General features: G+C 39.4%; 1 protein-coding gene across 1 annotated transcript in view; it reads right to left on the reverse strand.

Moving 5' to 3' along the window:
- The window catches only part of LOC149015804 (nucleotide-sugar uncharacterized transporter 2-like), a 91,068-nt gene extending 67,004 nt beyond the window's left edge, over positions 1–24,064 (reverse strand). Inside the window, exons 1-4 of the mRNA XM_089155732.1 lie at positions 23,681–24,064; positions 9,537–9,688; positions 9,219–9,427; positions 9,049–9,142 (exon numbers count right to left, since the gene is read on the reverse strand). Of these exons, the coding sequence (XP_089011858.1) occupies positions 9,049–9,142; positions 9,219–9,427; positions 9,537–9,688; positions 23,681–23,771 (546 nt within the window). The 5' untranslated portion in view covers positions 23,772–24,064. The remainder of the gene's footprint in view (positions 1–9,048; positions 9,143–9,218; positions 9,428–9,536; positions 9,689–23,680) is intronic.
- Positions 24,065–26,071: the final 2,007 nt, after the last annotated feature.

A 26,071-nucleotide genomic window follows, 5' to 3' on the forward strand; every position in this document is an offset into this window, starting at 1 on the left:
GTTAGTGTCTAATCTATGCTATTTTAGTGTTAGATTAATGTTTTAGAGGTTTCCTCCAAGTTTCGTAGTGTTTCAGATCTTGTAGAATGAGTTTCAGATAAAAAATCAGATTTCTTCTACGTCTTGTTCAGGTAGTCGAATGCTTGATCGACTGGGCCAAGCTACCACCCAATCGACCAAGCAAGACAGTAGTTGTGTTCTTCGTCCGATTTGATTCGTTCGATCTCCGATCTTTTAGGCCTCTTTCCTAATGATGTATATATGCTTGTTTAGGGTTTATTTGCTAAATTTGGAACCATTCTCCTTGACCTTTGGATATTCATCAAGGCTATTTAAGGTAAGGATAGTTGTTTCCATAATTACATAGATTTCGTGAATCTTAGTTTCTATTTTGGGAATTTCTTAGATTCACTACCATAATTGTATTTTCTTATTAATATATTACTGTTGTAGGTACTTCAAGTACAGTAGTATTATGTTCATGTAAGAACATAATATCTTTTGTTTATGAATACTTATTTTTGTCATTTACATATGCGATTGATCATGTTTATATGCATCTTTCTATATGATGAGATATCGGTTGTGTATGATATGACTGAATTGAGAATGTGATTGAATAGGTATGATTTGGGATTGGGAAGTGTCCTTTTGACATTTCTGTCCTTGGACATCAGTGGGAATAGTATGGGATATTTCTGATAGTGCCATTCAACACTTTCCCGAATTATTGGTTATCATACTTAAGGCTTGTCTAGCGGCGTTTGGCTAGGATGTCCCCATTATATCAAACCCGATTCGGAAGGGTATTGAGACCGAACAACCCGTGGAAGCAATCGAGATTTATAGGCGCTCAAGATTGGTAACCAACCCGTGAGAGGACATGAATCACATTGTGGATACTCGTGAGAGGCCATTTATTGGTAGGGTTACAAATAGTAGACTTGGCCTCAAGGGCGTTCAAGACCGGTAACCAACCCGTGAGAGGACATGAGAGCTTCCCGTCTATTATTTGTGGATGATCAATAGGGTTGATGAGTCCGTAGTCCGGGACTATGCTGACTCTAGTGAAAAGGATACCGAAAAGGATCACCCGAGGCGAGGATTGGACATATCTGGACCTGAGTTGATATAACTAAGTAGAAAACTTGCATTTGGCTAGGCTTTACCTTGACATGCGCCAATACTTAGACCAAACGGTGATGTGAGAGAACAGTGACCTAAACCCCAACCATGGAATGTCCCGAGGGATGAAGGACCCTTTGCCAACCAAGGATGAGTGATTTGAGACCTACCCAAAAAAGTATGGTGTTATGACTTAAAGCATGTCTGCCTATAGAGACCAACATACATAAAGTTAGATTCATTCATGCATTGTCTGTTTCATATCATATTGCATCATGCTATGTTATGCTATCATGTTATTTATGTTGTTGTGGAATAACTTGCTCTGTTGAGTTCTTTTGAACTCACTCTTTTTGTGCAAATATCTTTTGTTAGATTATTCTACAGGTGTAGATTACTTTGGCGGCTAGTATGAGGAAGCGCAAGCTGAAGAAGCATACTTCACGCAAGGTGTTGGCAGTTACGAAGATCTCGGTGATGATCCCTCATATGATCATGTTACGTACCATGATTAGCTCAACAGTGGAGTGGAAGCGGCCATGCTTGATTTCTAAAATTTATACTTATAAAGATGTTATTTATAAAGTGGAAGATACTTTAGTTTAGTTTGATTACTGATGAACACATTTATGTGTGAAATCTTAGGGTATAAAGCATGTATTTTATACACTTTGAGTAGAGCTACCTTGGGTTTTATGTTGTTTTTGCAGATTTTATGAATTTTCAGGACTTGAGCGAATATTTGGAGTTTAGGGTATTAAACATGCGATTTTACATGTCAAGAGGTTCGTTCAAGTTCTCAAATGCGAAAATGGGCCTGACCTGGAGCATGATGGGCCAGAGATGTGATTATGGGCCAACTCCAAAGTATTTTAGAGATAAAGAAGCAAACTTTGATTTACGGCTTAGATTAGAAATTATTAATCAAATCTACAGAGATATTATTGAGAGAGTCCTAATGGAGAAAAAGAGTCCTTGCACACCTCAATATCGTATTTCTAATTTGGGATTTGGTCAAAAAAAGAAAAAGAGGAAAAATCCCGTTTTTGAATGTCTCTGTCCAGTTTCGATCAAGCCCTTCAACGAACTGTCATCCGGTGTCCGATCAAGCTGATTTTTGGAGGAGAGCTTTACGACTTCTTAACCCTAAAATCCAACGGTGGAATTATGTATTTGATATCTCTAAGTCCGTCCGATTGGTACGCCAAAACCCTAATTGGTTGAGTCAGATAAGAACTTTGAGTTTTATTCAAATTCAGCCGTGCCTCATATCTCATGTAAACTCTATAAAAGGAGAGCATACTCCATCAAAGGAGAAGGTGTTCTAGAGCTTAGTAGAAGCATTCTTTCTTCTCTCTTCAATTTATTTAGGCTTTCTCTAGTTTTCTTTGCTTGCATTTGTGAGATTTAAATTTCTAGATTGAATGTCTAGGTTTAATTTTTTTTTATGTAATGCAATTCAAGTTCAAGTTTCAAGTTTTGAGATTCGTTTTTCTCTGGGTCTAGCAATTGCCGATTTAGATCATTCTAGATCTAGATCTGGTTGTTAGGGTTGGTTGAGATTCGAATCGTTTGTTCAATTCGCAAGTAAATAACCTTCTTTATTAATCTTCTCTCCTCCCTCCATTCCCGCTTCTATCTACCCCTACATATTCTTAATTTAGGATTTACTTTCAGCATTTATTTATTGTTCTCCCTTCCCCTGGATCCTTGGTCAAAGATGCCTACAGTCGTGCCTCTCTTTAGTTAAGGTTTCCATTTTAGTTTCTGCAATTTACTTTCTACATTTATTTATTGTTCTCCCTTCCCCTGGATCCTTGATCAGAGATGCCTACAGTCGTGCCTCTCTTTGGTTAAGGCTTCCTTTTTCCTTTTATTGTTTTGTTTATTGCTTTGTTATTTACTTTCTGCACTGTTTTTTTTCTTTAATATCCGTTCCCCCGATCGGTGGACTGTAAGCTATGGCAAAGGGTCCACGGTCAAAGTCATTATTATTATACTCCCCTTCCCTCGATCCAGAGCTTACACTCGGATCACTTCCCTTTTCATTTTATTTTTATTGTTCGCATTTTTTTCCTGTCTTTTATTTATGCATTGATTGTGTTTAATTTATTTTTCTTTTCAATTCGATTGCATTAGATGTATAGATTAGGAACGTTTAGTTTAGTTAATTAGTTAACAAAAATTGAATCATTCCACTCTCGCATTACTATTAAGAAGTTCAATTCTAAGTAGCATATCTCCTTGAGATCGACCCATTAGCTACACGATACCGTGCGCTTGCTGTTATTTTTAAATTTCACAAACAATTACTACTTTCCTTACTTTCTTTTGGAATCGGTTGCAATCCTCTTCTTGACTTTCGAACTACATTTCCGCTTGTAACCGTGGAGTGAGATTCCGCCTCACTCTACCCATTTAGATTATATACACATATACTGGTATCATTTTCCGCGCTCCGATTATATTGTCATTCTCTTTTCTTATCTTGATCTCTTGTTTATATTATTACACATTGATTATATCCTGTTCATGATTATGTTATTGTGCATGTGGGAGGATGATTTCCTCGATACTTGTTCTTCGGGGCTGTGGATCACACACTCGGGTATGCCAGGTAGGGTACCGGCTGGGTGGATGTGACAATAGGTGCCACAGCCACAACCACATCCACCCCCAACATACAGCTTTTGGTGTTGTTGCTAAACTATGAAGAATCTCTAGATTCCAACGGCGGCGAGATCTAAGGGGAGCAAGGGCATTACAAAAGGTTGAAACGGAGTTATCCAACAACTCCTTGGTCGAATCGACTCTCCTCACACCCTCAAACTGAGAGTGACAGTTCAAGGACACCTTGAGGCTTGAGGTGACACTGGTTAACAATGCAGCCGCACATACCTTTGTGAATCGATAATTAGCTGAGAAATTAGGACTAAAATTGCAGGGAAGGAGATCTAGGGTTATGCTGGGTGACAGACAATGTATTGCAAATTAGTGCATTTGTCGAGGTATAACGGTCGAACTCGGTGGTGTTATCTTCACTCTGGAGTGTTGTTGCCTTTCAACTTGGCAACGTTGATGTGATTTTGAGTGTAGACTGGTTAACTACACTGGGGGAAATCCGGTGTAACTGGAGGAAGCAAACCCTGAGTTTCGGATGGAACTAATAGCACATCAAGTTGCAAGGAGACCCCTCTTTGAAGTGGAAGGAAACCACAGTTTGCAGACTATAGAAGATGATACAATCGGTAGAGAGGGATTCTAGCTTCAACCATTAGTACACGACGAAGTAGAAGAAATATCTCCAGTCTATCCACCGTTGGAACAATTATTAACTGATTTTTAAGACCTTTTTGTCAAGCCCACTCATTTACCACCTATGAGAAGCATAGATCACCATGTCAGACTTATACATGGCAGTAACCTGCTTAATATTAGGCCCTACTGCTACCTGCACGCACAAAAAAATGAAGTGGAACAGTTGGTGAGTGAGATGTTGGCTGCAGGAATAATCCAACTAAGTATCAGCCCTTTTCTAGCCCAATGCTGCTAGCTTGAAAAAAAGATGGGAGATGGAGGTTTGTATTGACTACCACGCCTTGAACAAAATGAACATACCAGACAAATTTCCCATTCCAGCGATAGAAGCTTTCTGATGAACTGGGGGCAGCTGTGCTGTTTAGTCAGCTGGACCTCAAGGCTGGGAAACCACCAAATCAGGATGGTTGAGGACGATGTTGAGAAGACTGCCTTTAGAACACACAATGGCAACTACGAGTTCTTGTTATGCTGTTCGATCTGTCAAACGCTGAATGACGTATTTAGGGACCACTTGTGGAAGTTTATACTTAGTATTCTTTGATGATATTTTGGTATTCACCAGATCTCCAAAGCAGCATATCAGCCACTTGCGAGTGCCTCCTCTTTACTCGCACAACATCAGTTGGTTGGTTAAAAAGAAAAAATGTTCATTTGGGGTGCGTGAACTTGAGTATCTGGGTCACATCATCTCAGCAAAGAGTGTGGCTGCCGGTCCAAAGAAAATAAAAAGCATGCTTGATTGGCAGTTCACAAAAATTTGAGGGCCCTACAGGAGTTCCATAGACTGACCGAGTGTTATCAAAAGTTTGTCCAGGATTATGGGAAGATTGTGCCCCTCTCACACAAATGCTGCAAAAAGATGCCTTTAATTGGAGTGCTGAAGCCAAGACAGCCTTTCAGTCCCCCAGGGACACAATGACCATGGTGTCGATACTTACAATGCCTAATTTTAATAGGAAGTTCATGTTGGAGACTGATGCCTCAGGCTTGGACTCGAGGCTGTTCTTATGCAGGAGGGTCATCCCATAGCATACCGGAGTCGAGCCTCAACCAGAGGGGCCCCAGTCAAATCCGTTCATGCAAAGGAGGTGATAGCAATTGCTCTTTGCAGTCACAAAATGGAGGCACTATTTACTTGGTCGGCACTTCAAAGTTCAAACAAACGAGGAGTTTGAAGTACCTCTTAGAGCAAAAGGTCTTGGCTACAGATCAGCAGAAATAGACTGTTAAATTATTGGGCTACAACTTTGATATTGTTTACAAACCAAGAATGGAAAACAAGGCAGCTGACACCTTATCACGGCAAACAGAAGGAGAAGCTCAGCTAGGTGCACTCGCAACAAATATTTGGCAAGAAGGAGAGCAATTGATAAAGGAAGTTGGCAACCACCCCCTGCTATCAGACTGTCATACATGATCTACTTAGGGGTTGCCTGAACATCCTAAGTACAAGTTAAAGAAGGTGTGTTGTACTACAAGGAAAGGCCGTTGGTAATCGAAGACTTCTCCTTGATTACCCAGTTAATCACCGAGTCTCATTTCACTCCATATAGAGGCCATTCAGGGTTTCTCAGGACTTATAAATGCATAGACATTGAGTATTGGGTTGGCATGAAGAACACCATTCGCGAATTTGTGGCTGCTTGTGACACTTGACAATGGAACAAACATCAATCTATGAGTCTCGCGGGACTTATCCAGCCCCTGCCCATTCCTGAGCAAGTCTGGGAAGATATCAGTATGGATTTCATCAGTGGGCTACCATGGTCAAGAGAAGATACAATCCTAGTTGTGGTAGTAGACAGGTAAACTAAGTACCAGGCACTTGTGATCCTTTCCCATCCCTACATAGCAAGTGATGTGGCCAAACAATTCAGCAAAGAAGTTTTTAAACTGCATGGGTTGCCGCAATCAATTGTCACCGCTCAAGATCAACTCTTCCTCAAGTCACTTTTGGACAGCATTGTTCAAGATTGCTGGCACTCACCTCTCAACAGCACTTACCACCCAAAAACAGAGGGCAAAACAGACGTCGTTAACCAATGTTTGGAAATTTATTTGCACAGTTTCTGCGTCCAACAGCCAAAGGACTGGCCTAATTGGCTTCCATGGGCTGAATATTGGTATAATACCACCTATCACTACTCTACTAAGATGACCCCATTCCAAGCTATCTACAGGCACGAGCCTCCTTCATTGCTTTGTTGGATGGGCATCCTACCAAAGTGCATGAGGGTGACACCTACCTTAAGAAGCAAGACAGAATTCTGGATGATTTGAAGGCCAATATTGTACTAGTTCAGGAATGGATGTGTCAATCTGCCAATCAACATCAGTGAGAAGTCACTTTCAGTGTGGGAGATGCAGTCTTCCTAAAGCTATAGCCTTACCGATTCAAGAAATTACCTCACAGGCCCAACAAAAAGCTCATCCCCCGATTCTATGGCTCTTGTCCAGTTGTGCAAAGGATAGGACCAGTAGCTTACACACTCCAACTACCACCCACCTCAAAAATTCATCCAGTGTCTCATGCTTCCTAACTGAAGAAAGCCATTGGCCAAGGTATACAGCCAGAGATTTGTCTTCAAGGTAAGGGTAGCAACGCAAATAGAAGATTAAGAACTGGATGGGCGTATTGCTAGATGGGGATGTGAGCAAGGTTGTCAAAGCGTTCACCTAGGTGCTCCTAGGCAGCCGGTTTTTCAACCGCTTTTTTTGAACCGCTTAATTGATGACAAATCTGCAAAGGAACTCCAAGGCCCAAAATGACATAGAACCTATGAAGCATAAGCCATACTCAACATCAAGAATCAAAGAATCAATAAATGCCTAGGCAGACGCTTTGACAACCATGGTTTCATGAGATGAACTTATGTTTGTGTCCTTTTTTAGAATAATTTTTCATAATTATGATTCTTGAATGCTTGTTATTTTTTATGAATGTAACTATTGAATATTTGTTTAGCTTATTATAGAAAGTAGTTGTATTGAAAAATTTTGACCCAACCGCTTTAGTCATCTTATTGCCACCTAGGAGCCGCTTTGGCCGCCTTGACAACCATGGATGTGAGGGACTGATATAACAAAGTGAAAGAACAAGGACAATAAAATAACACTTGGGCTTCACACCAGAAGGTGGATTGATTGGATCAAACACCAACCTAGATTGATCAAACACAGTTTTCTTCAAAAAAAAGAATAGTTAAGAAAGCAATTTTGATTTCAAATGATGAGTGTGTCCTCTACCCTCTTACATAAGTCCCTTTATATAGCATTTCTAAAGAGACAACTATTAAATGCAACATCCAGCCACTAGCTAATACCTACCTATTAATGATTCTACCACTGACAAAGGAAAACACAAGAGTTCCTTATTTTCAAACAATAGCCCCTTTTATTGACTTTGATGAAAATCTAAAAGACTAGACTAGACTTGGGCTTAGGTCTAGCCTATAAAGGTCATAACATGTGGGTAACTTTAATCCACTAAAACAGTCCTAGCCCATGAAAGCCATGGGCTGATTTGGGTAATATCCTTAGTCTTTGATCAGCCTGACCCATTGGGCTTTTTATTTTTTGCATGTCTTCAATTCTGCATCACTATTGTGGTTAAGTAGCAGGTTACTGCTGGGGAGCCCTGGACTCTAGGTAATCCAGATTTTGCTTTCTTTTTTGCTGCATTTCTTTCAATTCCAATCATCTACTGTCGAGTGGGAAAGGGTATTTATTAGAATCAACTCAAATCAAAGCGTCAAATAATCAGTTCAAAAATTCTGTGGCTGGGAACAACCTATGACATATTCATAGGGCAAAAAGCTTTGCACAACAAAAAGTAAAAACTCCTAATACTACAATAGAAACTGACTTTATAGTAAATAGGACCCAATAGAAACAAGTAAGATGTTCAGCCTCTAAAAAGGTACCAGCAAATGTATGGGCCCCATCAAAATCTTCCAACAATATTCCACCAAGACCTAATAAAGGAACTATGACACTGTTCATGTGGACACTGTTCTGACCTCTATTTGGTCCTCTTAAAGACTAGCTGGGCTGGTTTGACCAGATCCACTAGGTCCAATTGAAGCCGCTTTGGTTCTACATTGCCACCACTTCTCTTACATCTTCTGAGCATCACTTCCCCCTCTCCAAGACCTCCATTCAGTCCCATCCACTCCATCTAACATGCAGATCAACCTACACAAGACATCAGCCCAAAAACCCAATGAAACACAGTTTTCTTAGCCTGCAACTCTACTCTGCAGACTGCAACCTGCTGCAAATTGTTCGCCAAACCATTTCATCTCCCTACAGTCCAAACCCGCTCCTTGCATTAAACCTAACCTCAAACCAAACCAAACCTATCAGACCATCCTAACCTTGACCCATCATGCTGAGCTAATTCCCATCCTTCAGGATCCAGTTTTAGGACTGCTTGAATCTTCCACCCTGTCTTACATTACCCAGTCAAATCTTAATCTTCCACCGTCTTACATTACCCAGTTGAATATTCAACCTGTCTTACATTACCCATGTTCATGTCAAAGGAATAATAACAACGAACGAGTGAAAAAACAACTAGCCTGAAGCAGAGGCAACACTAACCTTCTGGAAAGAAACTGTCTTCCTGAATAGAAGAAATTCCGCTAGAACGATTGTTGGAGTTACAGCAATCTTGGCCATCTGATAGAAACCAATGCTAAAAATACAGAAATTATAACTAAGAACGTCCATAAGATTATGGTACAGAAAGAAACAGCAATTTCATAGCTCACCTATTAAACTTCAAGCTGACATTAGCAAGACCATTGGAGAGAGACATCACCAGCCCAAGTGCCAACAAGGAGGCAGATGAGGCTGACTTTGTGGGAGGGGGTGCAGGAAGAAGTGAAAGGACATTGAGAATGGCCATCAATAACCAGCTCAATGTGTAATGAATGAATGTGAGGACGATGGGATAATTGAAACCAACTTTGCCAAGGACCTACAAGAAAAAAAAAGACATAGCTGAACCAATAAATTTCATTACAGTCTACAGAACTCAGAGACAGTATCACAGAATCATCAGACTATAGATGTCTAAATGGATTTACCAATTTGTTCATCAATATAATGCCAACAGAAACCAAGAAATTGAACAAAAGAGCAACTGTGGGACCACATATTCGTTGCTGTTGACGCTTTGCACCTTCATAAGTATGCAGCTCATTAAACAGAGAAGCTCGCAGACCTTCCAATGCTCTGCCTATATTTATGGGGAAAATGCCACAGAAAGTAAGCAGATGTAAGAATATGCTATTAAGATCTTTGAACTTTATGAAGAAAATTTTGTCAATCAATTTAATATGTAAAATATGTTGATAATGCTTGTAAAACCTGTAAGATAGCTGCTAGTACAAAGAGAAATATAAGATGACTAGTCACGATGACTAAATTCAATCAACAAAGGTAACAGAGAGGAATGACTTGGTTTCTCTGGATCTCAAATCACAATACCTAGAGTTCCAAGATGGAATGAGGTCAACTAATAATACAAATCGGCCCCTGGATAAAATAAATAGCTTTTAGATCCTACATGCTTGAAGAATCGAGTGAGACAAATAGAAGCGTGACAGATTATATAGCCATTTTAAGGAACACATTCTGGTTTTTGAGATTCCAATTGGAGAGTAGAAACATGGACTATTATCCGAAAAAATAATGTACATTCTCTAATTCGCAATTTAGTGCCTAAAAGCCAGCGCAATTAGTCATTTAAATTTACTGAGATTGCTAACTTTACAAGTGATGAACTCAAACTGTAGACCAGAAGCTGAAATTACATGCTCACACCACGTTCGTAAACCCTGCTTGACAACAGAAATAATATTGTAAATTGTAATTGTGAACTGAATGCATTGTTTCTTATTCTTCACCACCAATTTTCCTCTTCTGTTCCCACACCCAACCTCAAAACTTCCTTTGGCACCAAACAAAAGTTATACAAAATACTGGACTATGTTTGAAATTGATCTGACCACATGACAATCTTCAAAAGTAATATTAATAAACAACTAATTAATAAAGGCACATTCAACCACAATTCTTCAAAACTTAAAACTAAATCAATTGAAGAAACCGGTCTAAAGATTGATTGAATAAAAATGATTGACTAGAATAAAACAGACAATTATCACTGATACCAAAATTTCTTCCTTTTTTCCTTCTTTTGATTGGCATCAAATGACTTTTTTATTTTTTCCCCCACTGAAAAGAAGGATATTACTTTAAAATTCTTTACCTCAATGAATGAACATGATAAATGCTCCAAGTCTCGATATTTTAGACCTTCAAAATTTCTAAAGAAGGGTAAAGCGAGTTCTCCAAGAAAGGGACACAAGCAGCTCTATTTGGTCACATGGGGATTTAAAGGGAAGGGAAGTGAAATTTTTAGCCCATAGAGAAGATTTTCATTGTTATTTCCCCCACATGGTAATAAGCTACTGTTGAAAACATGGACTGAGGTTTCCTAATTAGAATAAGATTATGTTTCCTAATAAGTCTAGAATTTTATTTCTATATTTCTTTTTCCTACTTAGTATAGGACTTAACTAGGTTGTAACTATAAATACCCTATTGGGGTCTTGTGAATAAAATACTTTTAGAGGAGCAATTCCTCATATTACAACATAATATCAGAGCAAGGTTTTGTTTTCATCCTATAGAGGTGCTGTAGAAAAAAATTTTGAAGTCATTATTTACATGTTTGTTTTCTTTTCGGGTATCCTGAAAATGTATATTGGGTGATTAAGTGCATGTCTAGGAAAATTTTATCTAAGAAGTCTGGTATTTAAGCGGAACCGGTTGTGTCCCTCCAATCTTTCCTAGAAACTTTCCTGGTGTACTTTGATTTAACAATATACCAATTGGAGGTAACCTAAGGAGATACTTTTCAAGTGAATTAGTGGGAGTATTTTTGAAAATATTTCAGGAACCTTTTCGTAAATTTTGAAAAAGTTCAGGGACTTTTTGAATAATTTCTCCTAGCGATGATGGTTGATCCCATATCTCCTTTATCTAGTAAATCTGAAGAGTCTCCCATGTCTTCCATTCATAAGGATTGTGAGTTTTCTCCGCTTCAAATAACAACTATAAAACTTAATGAGACAAATTATCTTAGATGGTCTCGTTCAGTTTCCCTCGCTGTTGGTGCTCGTGGTCTTACTGGCCATCTTGATAGGACTTCTACAAAACCTTCCACACCTGGTCTGTAACTTTCCAAGTGGTATACAGATGAATGCTTGGTCATGGGTTTTCTCATCAACTCCATTGAATCTAGCATAGCAAAGAGTTATCTCCTCCTTGATGCGGCAACTATTTGGAAAGTTACTAATGATACATACTCCAGAGTTAGCAATGATGCACAGTGCTTTGAAATTAGACGGAAAATCAATTAGTTACAGCAGGACCTTTCTCTTTCTCAGTACTATAACACTCTTCGGGGATATTAACAGACTTTAGATTTCTATGGGAAGTTTACACCGAAGAATGCTGAAGATGCTGTTGCCTATCAACAATGGGAAGATAAACAGAGAGTTTATAATTTTTGGCAGGATTGAATATAGAATTTGATCAAATTCGCGCACAGATCCTTTCTAGAGAGCATTTCCCTTCTCTGGCTCAAGCCTATGTCATGATAAATACCGAGGACAGTCGAAGGACAGCTATGGTACACACTCAAACATCTGATAGATCTACATTGGTGGCTGGTTATGGCAATAATAAATCTAGTTTTAGTAATTTTTGCCCTCCAGTAAAGTGCGAGTATTGTGGAAAAGAGCGTCATAAAAAGGACAAGTGTTGGAAGTTGCATGGACGTCCAACAAATTCCCATGGAGGAGGTAGAAATGGAATCAAGGGCAGCAATCAAACATCTGCAAATCAAGCCAATTCTGACACCCTGAGTACTCCAACAACTCTTTCCTTAGATGAGCTCTAGCACCTTCGCCAACTGATGTCCAGACTTGATTCATCTTCTCCAGTACCGACTTCCAGTACAAGTATAGCCTCTGTCATTGATCCCTCTTTTAATCCACAAATCCCCACAGGTATTTTTGGTTGTCACAATGTCAATTTGACTTATCCCTCCTGGGTAAACGACTCTGGGGCAACCGACCATATGACAGGTTCATCTACTTTGTTCATACTTATTCATCTGTCCCTATTGCTCAGGATGTTCGAACAGCTGATGGGTCTCTCTCCCCTATCTCTGGGAAAGAATCTATTATCTGTTCGCCTTCTCTTACCTTATCTAATGTCATGCATGTTCCTAAGTTTTCGGCTAATCTTTTATCAATTAGTAGCCTTACTCGTGATATGAACTGCAAAATAACTTTCTTTTCTTCTCATTGTGTGTTTCAGGACCTGGAACCAAGGCTTACGATTGGCAATGGTAGACAGAAAGGGGGGCTCTACTTAATGGATGGGTCCCCATCAGCTCTTTCTACGGTCTCTAGTTCCACCTCCCCTGCACTTTTTACCTTATTACAGTGGCATAGTCGTCTTGGCCACATTCATTTACCTATTTTGTCCAAATTATTTCCTGATCTGATTAAAAGGTGTAATTTTTGAATGATTTTTATTGTGAGGCATGTATTTTGGCCAAACAGACCAGGCATGTTTACCCTCTTTCAGATAATCGTAGTAAAATTCATTTTTCAGTTATTTACTCTGATGTGTGGGGTCCTTCTCGGACCGTGTCTGTATCTGGTCATAGATGGTTTGTTACCTTTATTGACTATTATACTAGGACCAAATGGGTTTACTTACTTCACCAAAAAAATGACGTTTTCTCGTGCTTTCAAAATTTTCATAATATGATTAGGACTCAGTTTGGGGCGACAGTCAAAATTCTTCGTACAGATAACGAAATTGAGTACTTGGGTGGCGCATTCCCTTCCTACTTAGCAAACCATGGCATCATACACCAAACTAGTTGCGTCGACACTCCATCTCAAAATGGGGTTGCCGAACACAATAATAGACATCTATTTAGGGTAGCACGTTCTCTCATGTTTTATATGCATGTGCCTCTTCGGTTTTGGGGTGAAGCCGTTCTTACTGCGGCATATCTAATTAACCGAATGCCTTCCCGAGTCTTAGACCAATGCTGTCCCCTTGAGGTTCTTTTAGGTACAACAGTCTTTACAGTCTTACCTAAGGTTTTTGAATGTGTTGCCTTCGTCCGGAACCACCATGTTCATGGAAAGTTAGATCCTCGTGGGTTAAAGTGCATTTTCTTGGGTTATCCTCCTACACAGAAGGGGTATAAGTGTTATCATCCTAGTTCTCATCGTTTTTTCGTCTCTATGGATGTTGTGTTCCAGAAACAAATTCATTTTTTCCCCTAAACCTCTTCGGGGGAGAGTTTTAGTGAAGAGGTTCCAATGTTGATTCCTCCTTTCGATATTTCTCCTAAGATTCCTGAAGATGATCCTCCTTTGAAAAATGGAATGACCAGACAGGAACAGCTGGTAAATGACATACAGGGGGAGACTAGACCTCTGAAGACCAATCAAAAAAAGCAACAAGTGACCCCTTCTGAACCAAGCCAGTCAAAAGCTTTGGTTCCTAGCCCTGAACAATCAATTCCTCCAGGTGAGTCTGTCTTTGAGCCTTCTTCTAATCCTACTTTAGACTTACCAATTAAGAAAGCAGCCTCGAACTTGCACCAAACATCCTATTTCCAATTATGTTTCATATCAGTCTCTATCTCCAGAGTTTCAAAGTTTTATTTCCTCTTTGTCCTCTACTTCTATTCCTACCACTTGGCAGGAGGCATTAACTCACTCAAACTGGAAAGAAGCTATGGATGAGGAAATGCAAGCTCTGGAAAAAAGAAGAAAAAAAACAAAACGTGGGACTTGGTGACTTTGCCCATAGGAAAGCAGATTGTTTGGTGCAAATGGGTGTTTGTGATCAAGTACAAAGTAGATGGGACTGTTGAAAGGTACAAGGCAAGATTAGTGGCCAAAGGTTTCACTCAGACTTATGGTGTTGACTACCAGGAGACATTTGCCCATATTGCCAAGATGAACACAGTTCGTACTATTATTTCATGTGCAATTAATAAAGGGTGGAGTTTACAACAATTAGATGTGAAGAATGCCTTTTTGCATGGAGAACTCCAACAAGAGGTATATATGGATATGCCACTCAGGTATTCTACTACAGAGACTTATAAGAAAGTGTGCTAGTTAAAGAGGCTTTATATAAGTTGAAGCAATCTCCAAAAGCGTGGTTTGGAAGGTTCCATAAGGCAATGATATCTAATGGCTATAAGCAGAGCAATGCAGACCACACTTTGTTTATTAAAAGAGATGGTTGCCACACTACTATACTTTTAGTATATGTGGATGATATTGTGATCACAGGCAGTAGTGAGGATGAATTTCAGCATTAAAAACTGTTTTGGGAACTGAATTTGAGATCAAAGATATGGGGAAACAAAGATATTTCCTAGGTTTAGAGTTGGCATATTCTACTAGCAGTGTATCTCTATCCCAGAGGAAGTATACATTGGATCTTCTTGAGGAAACTGGAATGCTAGGATGTAAGCCTGCTGAGACTCCTATTGAGCCTAACCTACACTTGAAGGCAAAGGAAGGAGAACCAGTTGACAAGATAAGGTATCAAAAATTAGTGGAAAAGTTGATCTATCTATCTCACACTAGACCTACATCACATTTGCAGTTAGTCTTGTTAGCCAATATATGCATGATCCCTATTCCTCACATTTGGATGTAGTATATCGAATCTTGAAATACTTGAAGACTACTCCAGGAAAAGGAATTTTAATTTCAGCTCATAGACATTTGAAGATTGAGGCATATACAGATGCAGATTGGGCAGGATGTCCAGATGATAGGAGGTCTACCTCTAGGTATTGTGTATATGTGGGAGGTAACCTTGTGACTTGAAAAAGCAAGAAACAAGCTTTAGTTGCGCGGTCCAATGCCAAGGCCGAGTTTAGGGCGATTGCTCAAGGCATTTGTGAGGTACTATAGCTTAAAGGGCTGCTTCAAAGGGTTGGGACAGATTTGGAGGTTCCTATACAATTATACTCAGATAGTAAGTCAGCAATCAGCATAGCTCATAACCCAGTACAGCATGATAGGACTAAGCATGTGGAGATTGACAAACATTTCATCAAAGAGAAGCTTGAGGCTGGGCTGATCCATATCACCTTTGTTACTTCAAACGAGCAACGGGCTGATGTGCTCACAAAGAGCTTGAGCACGAAGATATTCAATTACATTATGAGCAAGTTAGGCATGATAAATATCTATGCTCAAACTTGAGGGGGAATGTTGAAAACATGGACTAAGGTTTCCTAATTAGAATAGGATTATGTTTCCTAATAAGTCTAGAGTTTTATTTCTATATTTCATTTTCCTACTTAGTATAGGACTTAACTAGGTTATAACTATAAATACCCTATTGGGGTCTTGTGAATAAAATACTTTTAGAGGAGCAATTCCTCACATTACAACAACTACTTAAATTTCTTACCATATTTCATAATGATACATTTTTAGTTTTTTTTAATGTGTTGCTATTATGTTCCCTGAATTCCAGATAAATAAAACCATTCAGCCTTGTCCAAATAATGGGGTTGGCTATATGGATCCTTTCAAAATGGCAAGGAAACCCAAGGAAACAATGGGCTATGAAAACAAACACCCACACACAACCACCACCCCCCCCCCCCAAAAAAAAAAAAAAAGAAATGAAAGTACAACCTGGTGGAAAGATGATAGACCATGAAATTAGGGAAACCTCAGCTAGATAATGTCATAACATGGATCCTTAACTCACCCCCCCCCCCCCCCGAAGATACAAAAATAAAAACAAGAAAAATGAAAATGACCATCAGTAGCCAAGATCTGCATAAGAACAAACTCTAATTGGATGAAGAAACTGTAAGTTTTAATTTATAGCATTTAGATTTGAATCTGGGCATCTCTCTTTGGGCTTTTTGATATAAGGTGTTTCGTTTAGGGTTTTAGGTGTTCAGAATTTCAGATAAACCCAAGAATTAATGGGTATACGTAGTAAGAAATAAGACAATCATGTATTGGTTTGAATCCACTTGGCCGGGTAATTGTTGATTTTTTGAACAAAACAGGGTTTTAGGGTTCTAGGGTTGTATGGAGTTCGATAAGATAACCGAGAAATAGGGCTCTTGTTAGTCAACCTAAAACCTGAACCAGACTTAGGAGGTCTGTCTAAGGTTGATGCTCCGAGTTACAGAGAGATCTGCTGTTAGATTAATATAGATCTAACATTGAAATTTGGGTTTTCTGGAAAACCCCAATAATTAAAGAAATGGTAAGACCTTGGATCTTGTATGGTAAATTGATGTGAACTCTTCACAGGATGAAAGGAACGATTTTTGTAGGTTGTGGATGAATTTTGGGGATTTTCATGGTGTATATGGCGTGTAGAATAAGGGTCCCAAACCCCACTCCCAAAAAAAAAAGAGAGAAAAAAATTTGGGGGAGGGGCAAAGAAGAAGATGGTAGAAGGTAGCTAATCTGAATATGACTCATCAGGCTAGGGTTTAGCAGTAGGATATGATTCACCGACATTCTGGATGTGACTCACCCACACAGTCTCTGGTGATGGAGGAGGCAGCACCTTATAAGCTAATTGCAAGGCCTTATTAATCAATAATCAATCTCTCTAAAAGCTGTCACCAAGGCGCTTTATATAGGCTCTAATCAGATTTTGCAACATAGAGCAAAACTAGGAATAAGGTTTAATCCTTGTGGGAATTGAACACCTAAAGCTGAGCTAACTTAATAGGAGTCCAAAATAGACCTACAAACTTAAAAGTTAAAACAATCCCAAACTGACTTCCTAACTTAAAAGAGTCCCAAACCAACGTGTGATTACTTAGTTGAATCCACAATCTGTCTTTAAAAAAGATTAAAAAAAAAAAAAAAAAAAGGTTATATATCAGTATCCAAAACTCAAGGCATGGTTCAAGATCTCAATCTCAGGGGCCATCTTACCAACTCAAAAAAAAAAATTTGAAATTTCTGCAAGATCTCACCAAGCTGATGGTAATTTTTCCCCAGCTCAAGAGATATTAGGGGTCACTGAGGCTAAAACTTGCAGATTAGCCTGTTTCAGCCCCCTCTGAATACATTGGTGACCTCAGTTTTATGAAGAAAAAATAATGATAATAATAATATCAACATGAGTTCCACTTTGGACTCCAAGTTGGAGATCGGTACACTGAAGTGAAACCTTAAAATGGCTAATTGTACAGATCACAAACCCATAAATTAATGCTCAAAGTACAAAATTCAGATAAGTCTAATACATTACACATGTTCATGGTTCAAATTACAAAGTTCAAATGATAATCCAACCATCAAAGTTACAACTTGAGAGTCAAGACTCAAGACATTATGTGCTAAGCACATTGTCTCATCTCACACATCACCTCACCTCCCTAAATGGAAAAAGCGAGATATCTTGTGATATCTTAGTGAGAGATCTCACAAGTTCTCCAAGCATGCTCAAGGGCTCACTCACTCCCTCAGAAACCAAGTTGGGCCAAGATCTATATCGCACTTTTTTATTGCACTTGTGGTCCATCTAGGAGGGTATATGGTGGTTGCTGGAGCTGAAACTTACTGCCCAGCCTATTTTAGGCCTTGGGGACATAGTGGGGCCCTCAGATTTAGTGGAAGAGAAAAAAAGCATAGATGGGATCTCCATTTCAAACCCTAAGTTGGAATCACTACACCAAAGTAAAATGCTAAAATGCTTTTTTGAAAAAAGATTTGAACTGTATTTTTTTCCCGAAAAACTTTGGTTTGGGCAAAATTCATTACCTATCTTGTAGATGAGCTTGCAAATGGTTGTATGAACTAGATGTGGCGTGGGACTCCTAAGAATGAACTGCAGTGGCATGTCTGACAAAGAATCCAGCAGAAAAATCAAATAAAACTGGGAAATCTAACTGCAAACACCAAAAGAGGCGATACTGAGCAGGTCTCAGTGAGATCGAGTCAAGATATCTCAACTCCATCGGCTTGGATGTCTTTTATAAACTGGGTTCTCAACTAAGTTAGGTTAATTTTGCAATTCAACCAAGATCTCATCTTGCCATCTTGAAAAAGCAAGATTTCTTCGAGTTCCTGATCTATATCATTAGCTCTCCTACACGTGGAAGCTGTGAAAACCCTACTTACATGCTATTTAGGGGAAGTAAAAGACCTGATAATCCTTGACTTAAAATAGACTAGCCATTTTCATACTTGGACCTCATATCCTCATTTTAGGCCCATGAAGAGACCCATTGTGAAATCCCGCACCAACCCTAATCCGAAAATCTATGTTGTAGGTCCGAAGACCCGAAGCCAAGGTAGAAGACAGCTGTGGACCCTCTCTGTTGAACCCATTGGCTCTGACCTAGAACCAATGGAGATTGATAGTGAAGATCCCTTTGTGGAAACCTTGTATGATTTTGAGAGGAGATGTAACCTAAATGACGATGGACTTGGAAGATGGACCTTGAGTACAGTGTTGACACCTCCGGAAGGTCCTATGAAGTTAGGACCTTTCCTTAAGTTGGTTGAGGACCCAAGTGGTGAATTTGGCTTTTGGGAACCAAATTCAGCAATTTTGACTTAAGGCTCTGCTTTGGTCGATCCCTTTGGTCGATCCAATCAACCAAGGCAATCGACCAAAGCATGCCCAAGGAAAGAATTGTCTATTTTGATGAGTTTTAGGTTTTGGAGCCCTATATATATGTAACTTCGGACTAAACCTCACCACTTTGCCTCTTAGCTTTTGGGAAATGTGAGAACCCTAGAGCCTCCTCTTCAAGCCCAAGGTTGATTCCAAGCATCCAAGCAAAGTTACTCCATTGATCTTCTTCTTCTACAAGGTTAGTATTCAATCCAATACTTCATTGATTTACTCTCTCTACTATTTCTACTAGTTTTGATTGTGAGGAAGGTCCTACACTACTGTGATGACCTAATCTCTGATCCTCATAGTCTTAGAGTGAATGGGAATTCACTCCATATTTTCCTTAAGCAATATGATGTTATTAAATATTTTGATCTAGCATGAGACCATGATTTACTCTTAGTCTCTTACTGTATTTATTTGATTTTAATCTATGTTAGATCTGTTCCTAAGTTGTTTTCTATGCATGATCTACTATTTTCTTATCTTTGGAATGAATCTCCATTCATACTAGCCTTTCCGTGAGAATCCACGGATCAAGCCTATTAGGTGACTTATTAGATTTCTATTCTTAAAGGCCTTGTTTGATGTTTGGATCATCATTGATAATCTCTATATGTTATTTTAGAATTTTTCTATTAATTTCAAAGTGTTCCAATGCCATTCAAAGAGTTTCTGACCAAAGTTGGAAGTTAATGTTGTCCGTACATAGCAGCTTTGGTCGAGCCAATCAACCAAAGGTGTCTGTGACAACAACTATGCTCCGTTTTGCCTCCATTTCGTCTCCGGTCATTATAATTTGTTCCTTATACTCTCTACATGTTTGTTTAAGGTTATTTTGCTGATTTTGGACTTGCTCTTTGATCTCTTATTTGGAGTTTGCGAAATTGGATATCAGGTGAGTACGTTCACTCACAATATGCATAAATACATGCTTTGATATGTTAGAACTTATATGCATATGTTAACTACTGTAGTTATACTTTTTCTATATTTTCATAATTTTGTAATTATAGTAGGCTATTCATGACATGGTTTACATATTGTTATGAAATATGAAAGATGTGATTGGGAGTTGGACTATATTGTGATATCCATGAAATCATGATATGATGTGATTACCTAGGTTGTGATTGGGGAATGCCCTTTTGGCGTTTCTATCATTGGACATCAGTGGAGGTGGTATGGAAAGCTTTCCGATGGTGCCCCTTGGCGCTTTCCCTAATTGTTGGTTGACATACTTAGGATTGGTCTAGACGAGTTTGGCTAGGAAAAACCCTATCATATCTGACCCTATCGAAAGGGGAATTGAGACCGAGTGACCCGTGGCAGCAATAATGATTTCTCAAAAGACGTGCATCAGAGCCGTGAGAGGACGTAAATCACATTGTGGGGGCCATTCATTGGTAGGGTTACATATGATAAGCTTGGGCTCATGGGTGCTCAAGACCGGTAACCAACCCATGAGAGGACATGAGAGCTTCACGTTTATCATATGTGGATGATCAATAGGGTTAAGAGTCCACATATCCAAGAAGGAGACGGTGACTCTAGGGAGGGAGATACTGGAACAGACTGCATAGGCACGGAAGGGAGGCTATCAATACCGAAACGGACTATCTACTGTTTGACAGGGAGGTATCCGACTCCGAGTAGATGTGACTCAGAAGATGACTTGCATTGGGCTAGGTATTAACCCTGACACACGCTAGTACTTAAACCAATAGTGGTGAGCGCTAGTGTTGCCCTAAACCCCAGCCATGGAATGTCCGAGAAGGATGCAGGACCCAATTACCACCGGAGAACCCAAAAGACGTGCATCAGAGCCTTGAGGGAGAGTGATTTAAGACCTACCCAGAGGAGTATGGTGTTTTATCTTAATGCGTGTCTGCCAATAGAGACCAGCATACTTAGAGTTAGAAGCATATTTGCATTCATTGTCTCATACCATTGCGTCATGTTTGCTTTAAACTGTTTGTAGTTGTTTAATGTGAAATGAACTACTTGTTGAGTTCTTTTGAGCTCACCCTTCGGGGGATATGTTTTTAGATGATCTTGCAGGTTCGGAAGAGATCCCGTGCGCCAGTACGGAGGACCCGTCCTTATATGGTCAGCCACGGACATCATGGAAGAAGATAGTGACCAGTGGTACAACCAATACACCAGTGTGAACCACACTTGATGGCTCATATTGATAGTAGCAGACATCATCTCATTCGTCGGGGGATCATGAGTTAGATGTTGATCCAAAGTTACAGGAGCATAAACCCCAGGCGAAGAAGAAGAAGAGCCCATGGAAGGTTTAGAATAGTTTTGACTCCTTAGTTTTACTATTTATTCTTTTAGACTTTTGTTTCAATTGTAATACTTTAGAGCTACTTCAGTATTTTGATCTACTCTTCCGCATTTGGACCTATAGAGTTATTTCCGCTACACTCTGTAGTTATTTTCTCTGATTATACTCTGATGATATTTCAAGATTATTTCCTTTGATTGATTTCTTAATAAAGGTGAACAGTGATTATTCTTTGCTCATGATCGTGTTATTGCGTTATGTGGTTATATGGTTTCCCTAAACTTAACCGTGGCACTTATGGAATCACACCTCCGAGTATCGCGGTTAGGGTACTAGTTGGGGGATGTGACACCCATTACAACTTAAAACCATGAGACCAAAGCCCCATAACTAATAAAACCCAACCCTAAGGGAATTTTAAGGAAAAAAAGTGCAAGTTGAAGGTGATAAGCATTGCTCAACTGTGGTCATACTTGGCGTTGGAAGTAATTCCAGCCTATGCATATCATTCTTCACAACCTCACCTATGGTAATCTTAGGTCTGCCCCTTTAGCTCCTTCAATTGGAATCAGATTACTTACTCATTACTAAGGCATCCCCAAGCCTCATCACTTCTCATTAATAAAGCATCCCCAAGCCTTCGTAGCACATGACCAACCCCCCTTAAAGGACACTCATTGAACTTGTCATTGATCAAGGCAACTGCCACATCTGATCTAATATGTTCATTCCTCACTTTATCCTTCCTAGTTTTGCTGCACATCCCATCTTAACATCCTCATCTCAGCAACTGTAGCTTCACTATATGAACACTTCTTATCGACCCAACATTCAGCCCCATACATCATAGGGGTCAAATAATATCCTGCTTTAAAGGAATATGTTGGTCATACAGAAGTCGGTTGCGCCTCTCCCTTTCATCCATACCACCTTAATTCTTTGTGAAACATCCTCATCTTGTCACCTTGTTTAAGTATAATAGACCCCAAATATCTGAAATAATCACTTGTTAGCATGTCTCTCTCCTAAATTTTCACCAAGTCATCGTCCATCATAGTGAGCCTAAAGATATAAATAATATACTTTCATCCATGATCTATTAATCTTAAAGACTCTTCTTTACGAGGTCGATCTCCACATTTTTAACCTAGCGTTAATCCCTACATTCTCATCCATCAAACAATACCTCTAGTGAAGAGCATACACCATGGTACCTCTTATTGGATATTTTTGGTTAACTTAACCAGGGCAAGCACCAGTAAATAAGAGCTTAGGACTGAACGTTGGTGTATCTAAGTTACCTAACTGTACTGGGAATTCCTTGCCCTGGCCTCTCACAAATCTCAAACTGGTTAGATTAAATCTTTGAGACTCTGTTGTAGGCCTAGTACTCCAAGTTAACAAGACAATAAGTCCATATTGCTAGGTCAACATTTTTTCATTACCATCCTCAATAGATAGTTTCTGTCATGGATCCACCTGGCATAAAACCAAATTGATTCTTTGAAATATGAATCTATCTTTTTAGGGGCTTCAATAACCCTATCCAAGAGTTCCATGATATACTCATTAGTTTGATGCTTCTATACTTATTGCACAGCTTTGGCCATCACCCTTGTTTTAGTAAACTCATAATGAAAGGTAAATTTAAAATTAAAAACCAAATAAGGAAAATAATTATAGAAGTTCCTTTTTTAGATTTGGAACTTTCCCTTCCCTTTAATTCCCCTCACAAACAAACGGAGTCATCTCAAAATTCAAAGCAAGAAGTAGCATTACCCATACCATCACTCCTGAAAGAATGCCAACCTAACAGCGAAGTAAGAATAAAAAGGTCCCAAAGGAAATGGGAAATATAGCTTCAATTCGGAAGACCATCCTCTTTTTTTCTGCCTCTTTATTCCCAATTGTATTCCAAAATGATACAATAAGCCAAGAAACCCTATCCAACCGAAAGGACATAAATGCAGAAGAAGCAGAAAATTTGGTTAAGAAATTTAACGGGGAAGAAGCATCATCTTTATAATCAAACAATAAACCCAGAAAAGAAAACGCCATAACCACCAAAGAAAAAGATATACGACATGAAGTTGTAAACCAACTAAGCAAAACTCAAAATCCAAAACACATGTAAATAAAAAATAAAAATAATGAAAATGCTACTGGAGAGTCCAAAAGGGAGTAACAACATACCACGCTCACCAGCATCACTATCTTTTCGCTTGAGTATCTTTCTCACATCCTTCCTAATAAAAAAATTAAACATCTTCCGGCTACACAGCATTCTTATCACTCTTCAGATGTCCTAAAATCCTTCAAATGCATCAATGCAAAAGACTCACAAGATAAAATCAATGGTAGTTCACATAACTCCAAAGTGAACCAATGCCAGTTCATCGAACTCCAAAGGCGAAAGGAGTACTGTTAGAACTTAGAACACACAAAAAGAAGCGTGACTGGTCTTACTTTTTTATTTTGTGAAAACAGCGTGGGGGTGAGTGAAAAGAGAGCGGTGATGGAGGACAGAACTAATTTGTCGCAAAGAAAAGAAATGGCGGAAAGACTGATGAGACCGTAAATCAGGGTCACGGTCACACCCACACACACGTCGACAGTTCACTAGAATGCTTGAAAGCGTCAGCCCAGTGCTTACGAGTAGACCTCTAAATGGATAGCCGAAATCTGCCTCCGAATTTGCATTCGTATTCGTTTAAGGGTATCCGTATCTGAAAATTTTCTTACCTGAAAATATCCGTATCCGTCCGCTAAGCAACCGGATTCGGATTCGGATAATTGCTTATCGGATCGGATAAAATCTGGATAAATTTTTATCCAATTTATCCGGATAGAGTAAAGTATTTAACATTTTTTCTTTAAAAATAGATGATAATCGGATTTGGATAGCGGTATTCGGTAATCGGAAATTAGAAATTTATAATAAAATATGTAAAAAAGTGACAATTATCAATCAATAATCATATATTTTATCGGATCAGATTATTATCGGATATCCGATAAAGTTTCGGATTCGAATTCGAATGCCTTCTCTAAATTTTTGCCGGATTCGGATAGCGGATTTGCTAATTGGATTCAGATTCGGATACTAGTGTATCCGAGCCGAATCCGGTCCATTTACAGGCCTACTTACGAGCCAAAAGAATTCTGGGAAAATTACTGAGATTAGCCAATTTTGGCTTCAAGTTTACGAAAATAACCACAACAATTTCCACCCAACGAAAATGGCTGATACTGGGTTAAGTATTACCAAAATGGACAAAACAATGTCATACATCTGTCTTCGACACTATACGTAAGCGTTCTTTTCAGATCAACCAAGAAAACACCGAAATCGTGGATTGAAGCTGCAGATCGCACTATTTTTTTTCGAAATCATGGATCTAATTGCAAGCTTCAATCATCCAATATTCTACTGAAATCACCGGAGAAATGGCAGGAGAAGACGCTAGTGTTTTAACTTTGGTTGCCATAACGAGAAGCAATTTGGTAGATATTCAAGCATAGTGGATTGAGGTAAGCATTTTGGCTTTCTATGTGATGCGTCCAAAATCTGCTCAGCCCTTGGATCTCCACGTAATGTCCTGCAAAACAAAAGCGTCAAATGTGGCCCGACCGCTGGGGTCGGGAGTCCACCTCCGAAGGCTAAGTCAGTTGATGAACTTAATCACAAAAGGCTCTGCTAGAAGTACAGAGCTAATGAATGAAGAAACGGGAAAGGTGATCTAGATAGCAGGACGCTGATAGTTGAGGTTTATCAGTATGTATCTGAACCTGAGTTTCAGATAGTATTCTCCTTGATCAATTGATCCGTCCCTCACCATGTATAGTAGTGAGGTTTATATAGAGTGTACCTTCGAATCTCCTTCGTTGGATGCACTCGAGCCTTCTTCGGGTAGTCGTTGGATCTTATCAATAAGACCCGTTGAGCGATAGACTTCTACTAGTTTGGGCTAGTAGAGGACTCCTGAGATAACCGTTAGGTTATGCGATAGTTATCCCTTTGATGATGATTATCCGCAGCCGTCGGTTTGAGTCTGTTGTCATCGGGTGATTACCCTAATCCATAAGTAAGATTAGGGCACGCTTATGACGAGAATAATCTTTCTTCTTGACAGAAGCCATCTTCTGGATCCGGTTCGCTCGGGAGCGATTCGGTTTTCTCCGTCTCGACCGGGGTCGAGGGTCGAACCAGGTGTGAACCCGGTCTAATCATAAACTCTCCATATCACGAGCCCCCTGCACCAAGCGTTCGGTTGATCCCGAGGGTTTGGTTTTTAATCGGGTTCGTCGTCAAGTGATGATCTCTGCGTGCTTCATTAAATGTCATATCACATTTAATGCGGTGGTCACTTTTCCTCGAGCGTTGTGAGTGTAAGGCCACATGTCTCCGTTGCGGTTGATTCGTCGTGGCTCACGTCATCCAAGCGACGGTTTCCGAACGCCTATTTCGGATTCGTGAGTTCAAACTTTCAAAACGTCTTTCAATCTTGATCGTCAATTTTGAATCAATCTCGATCGTTCGATTCCCGAACACTCGTGCGGGAGTTTTAAAAGCGGTTCGTTGTC

The sequence above is a fragment of the Hakea prostrata genome, chromosome 5 (assembly GCF_041222555.1).
Source record: "Hakea prostrata isolate BN-2017 chromosome 5, UWA_Hpros_2, whole genome shotgun sequence".
NCBI classification, from domain to species: Eukaryota; Viridiplantae; Streptophyta; class Magnoliopsida; order Proteales; family Proteaceae; genus Hakea; species Hakea prostrata.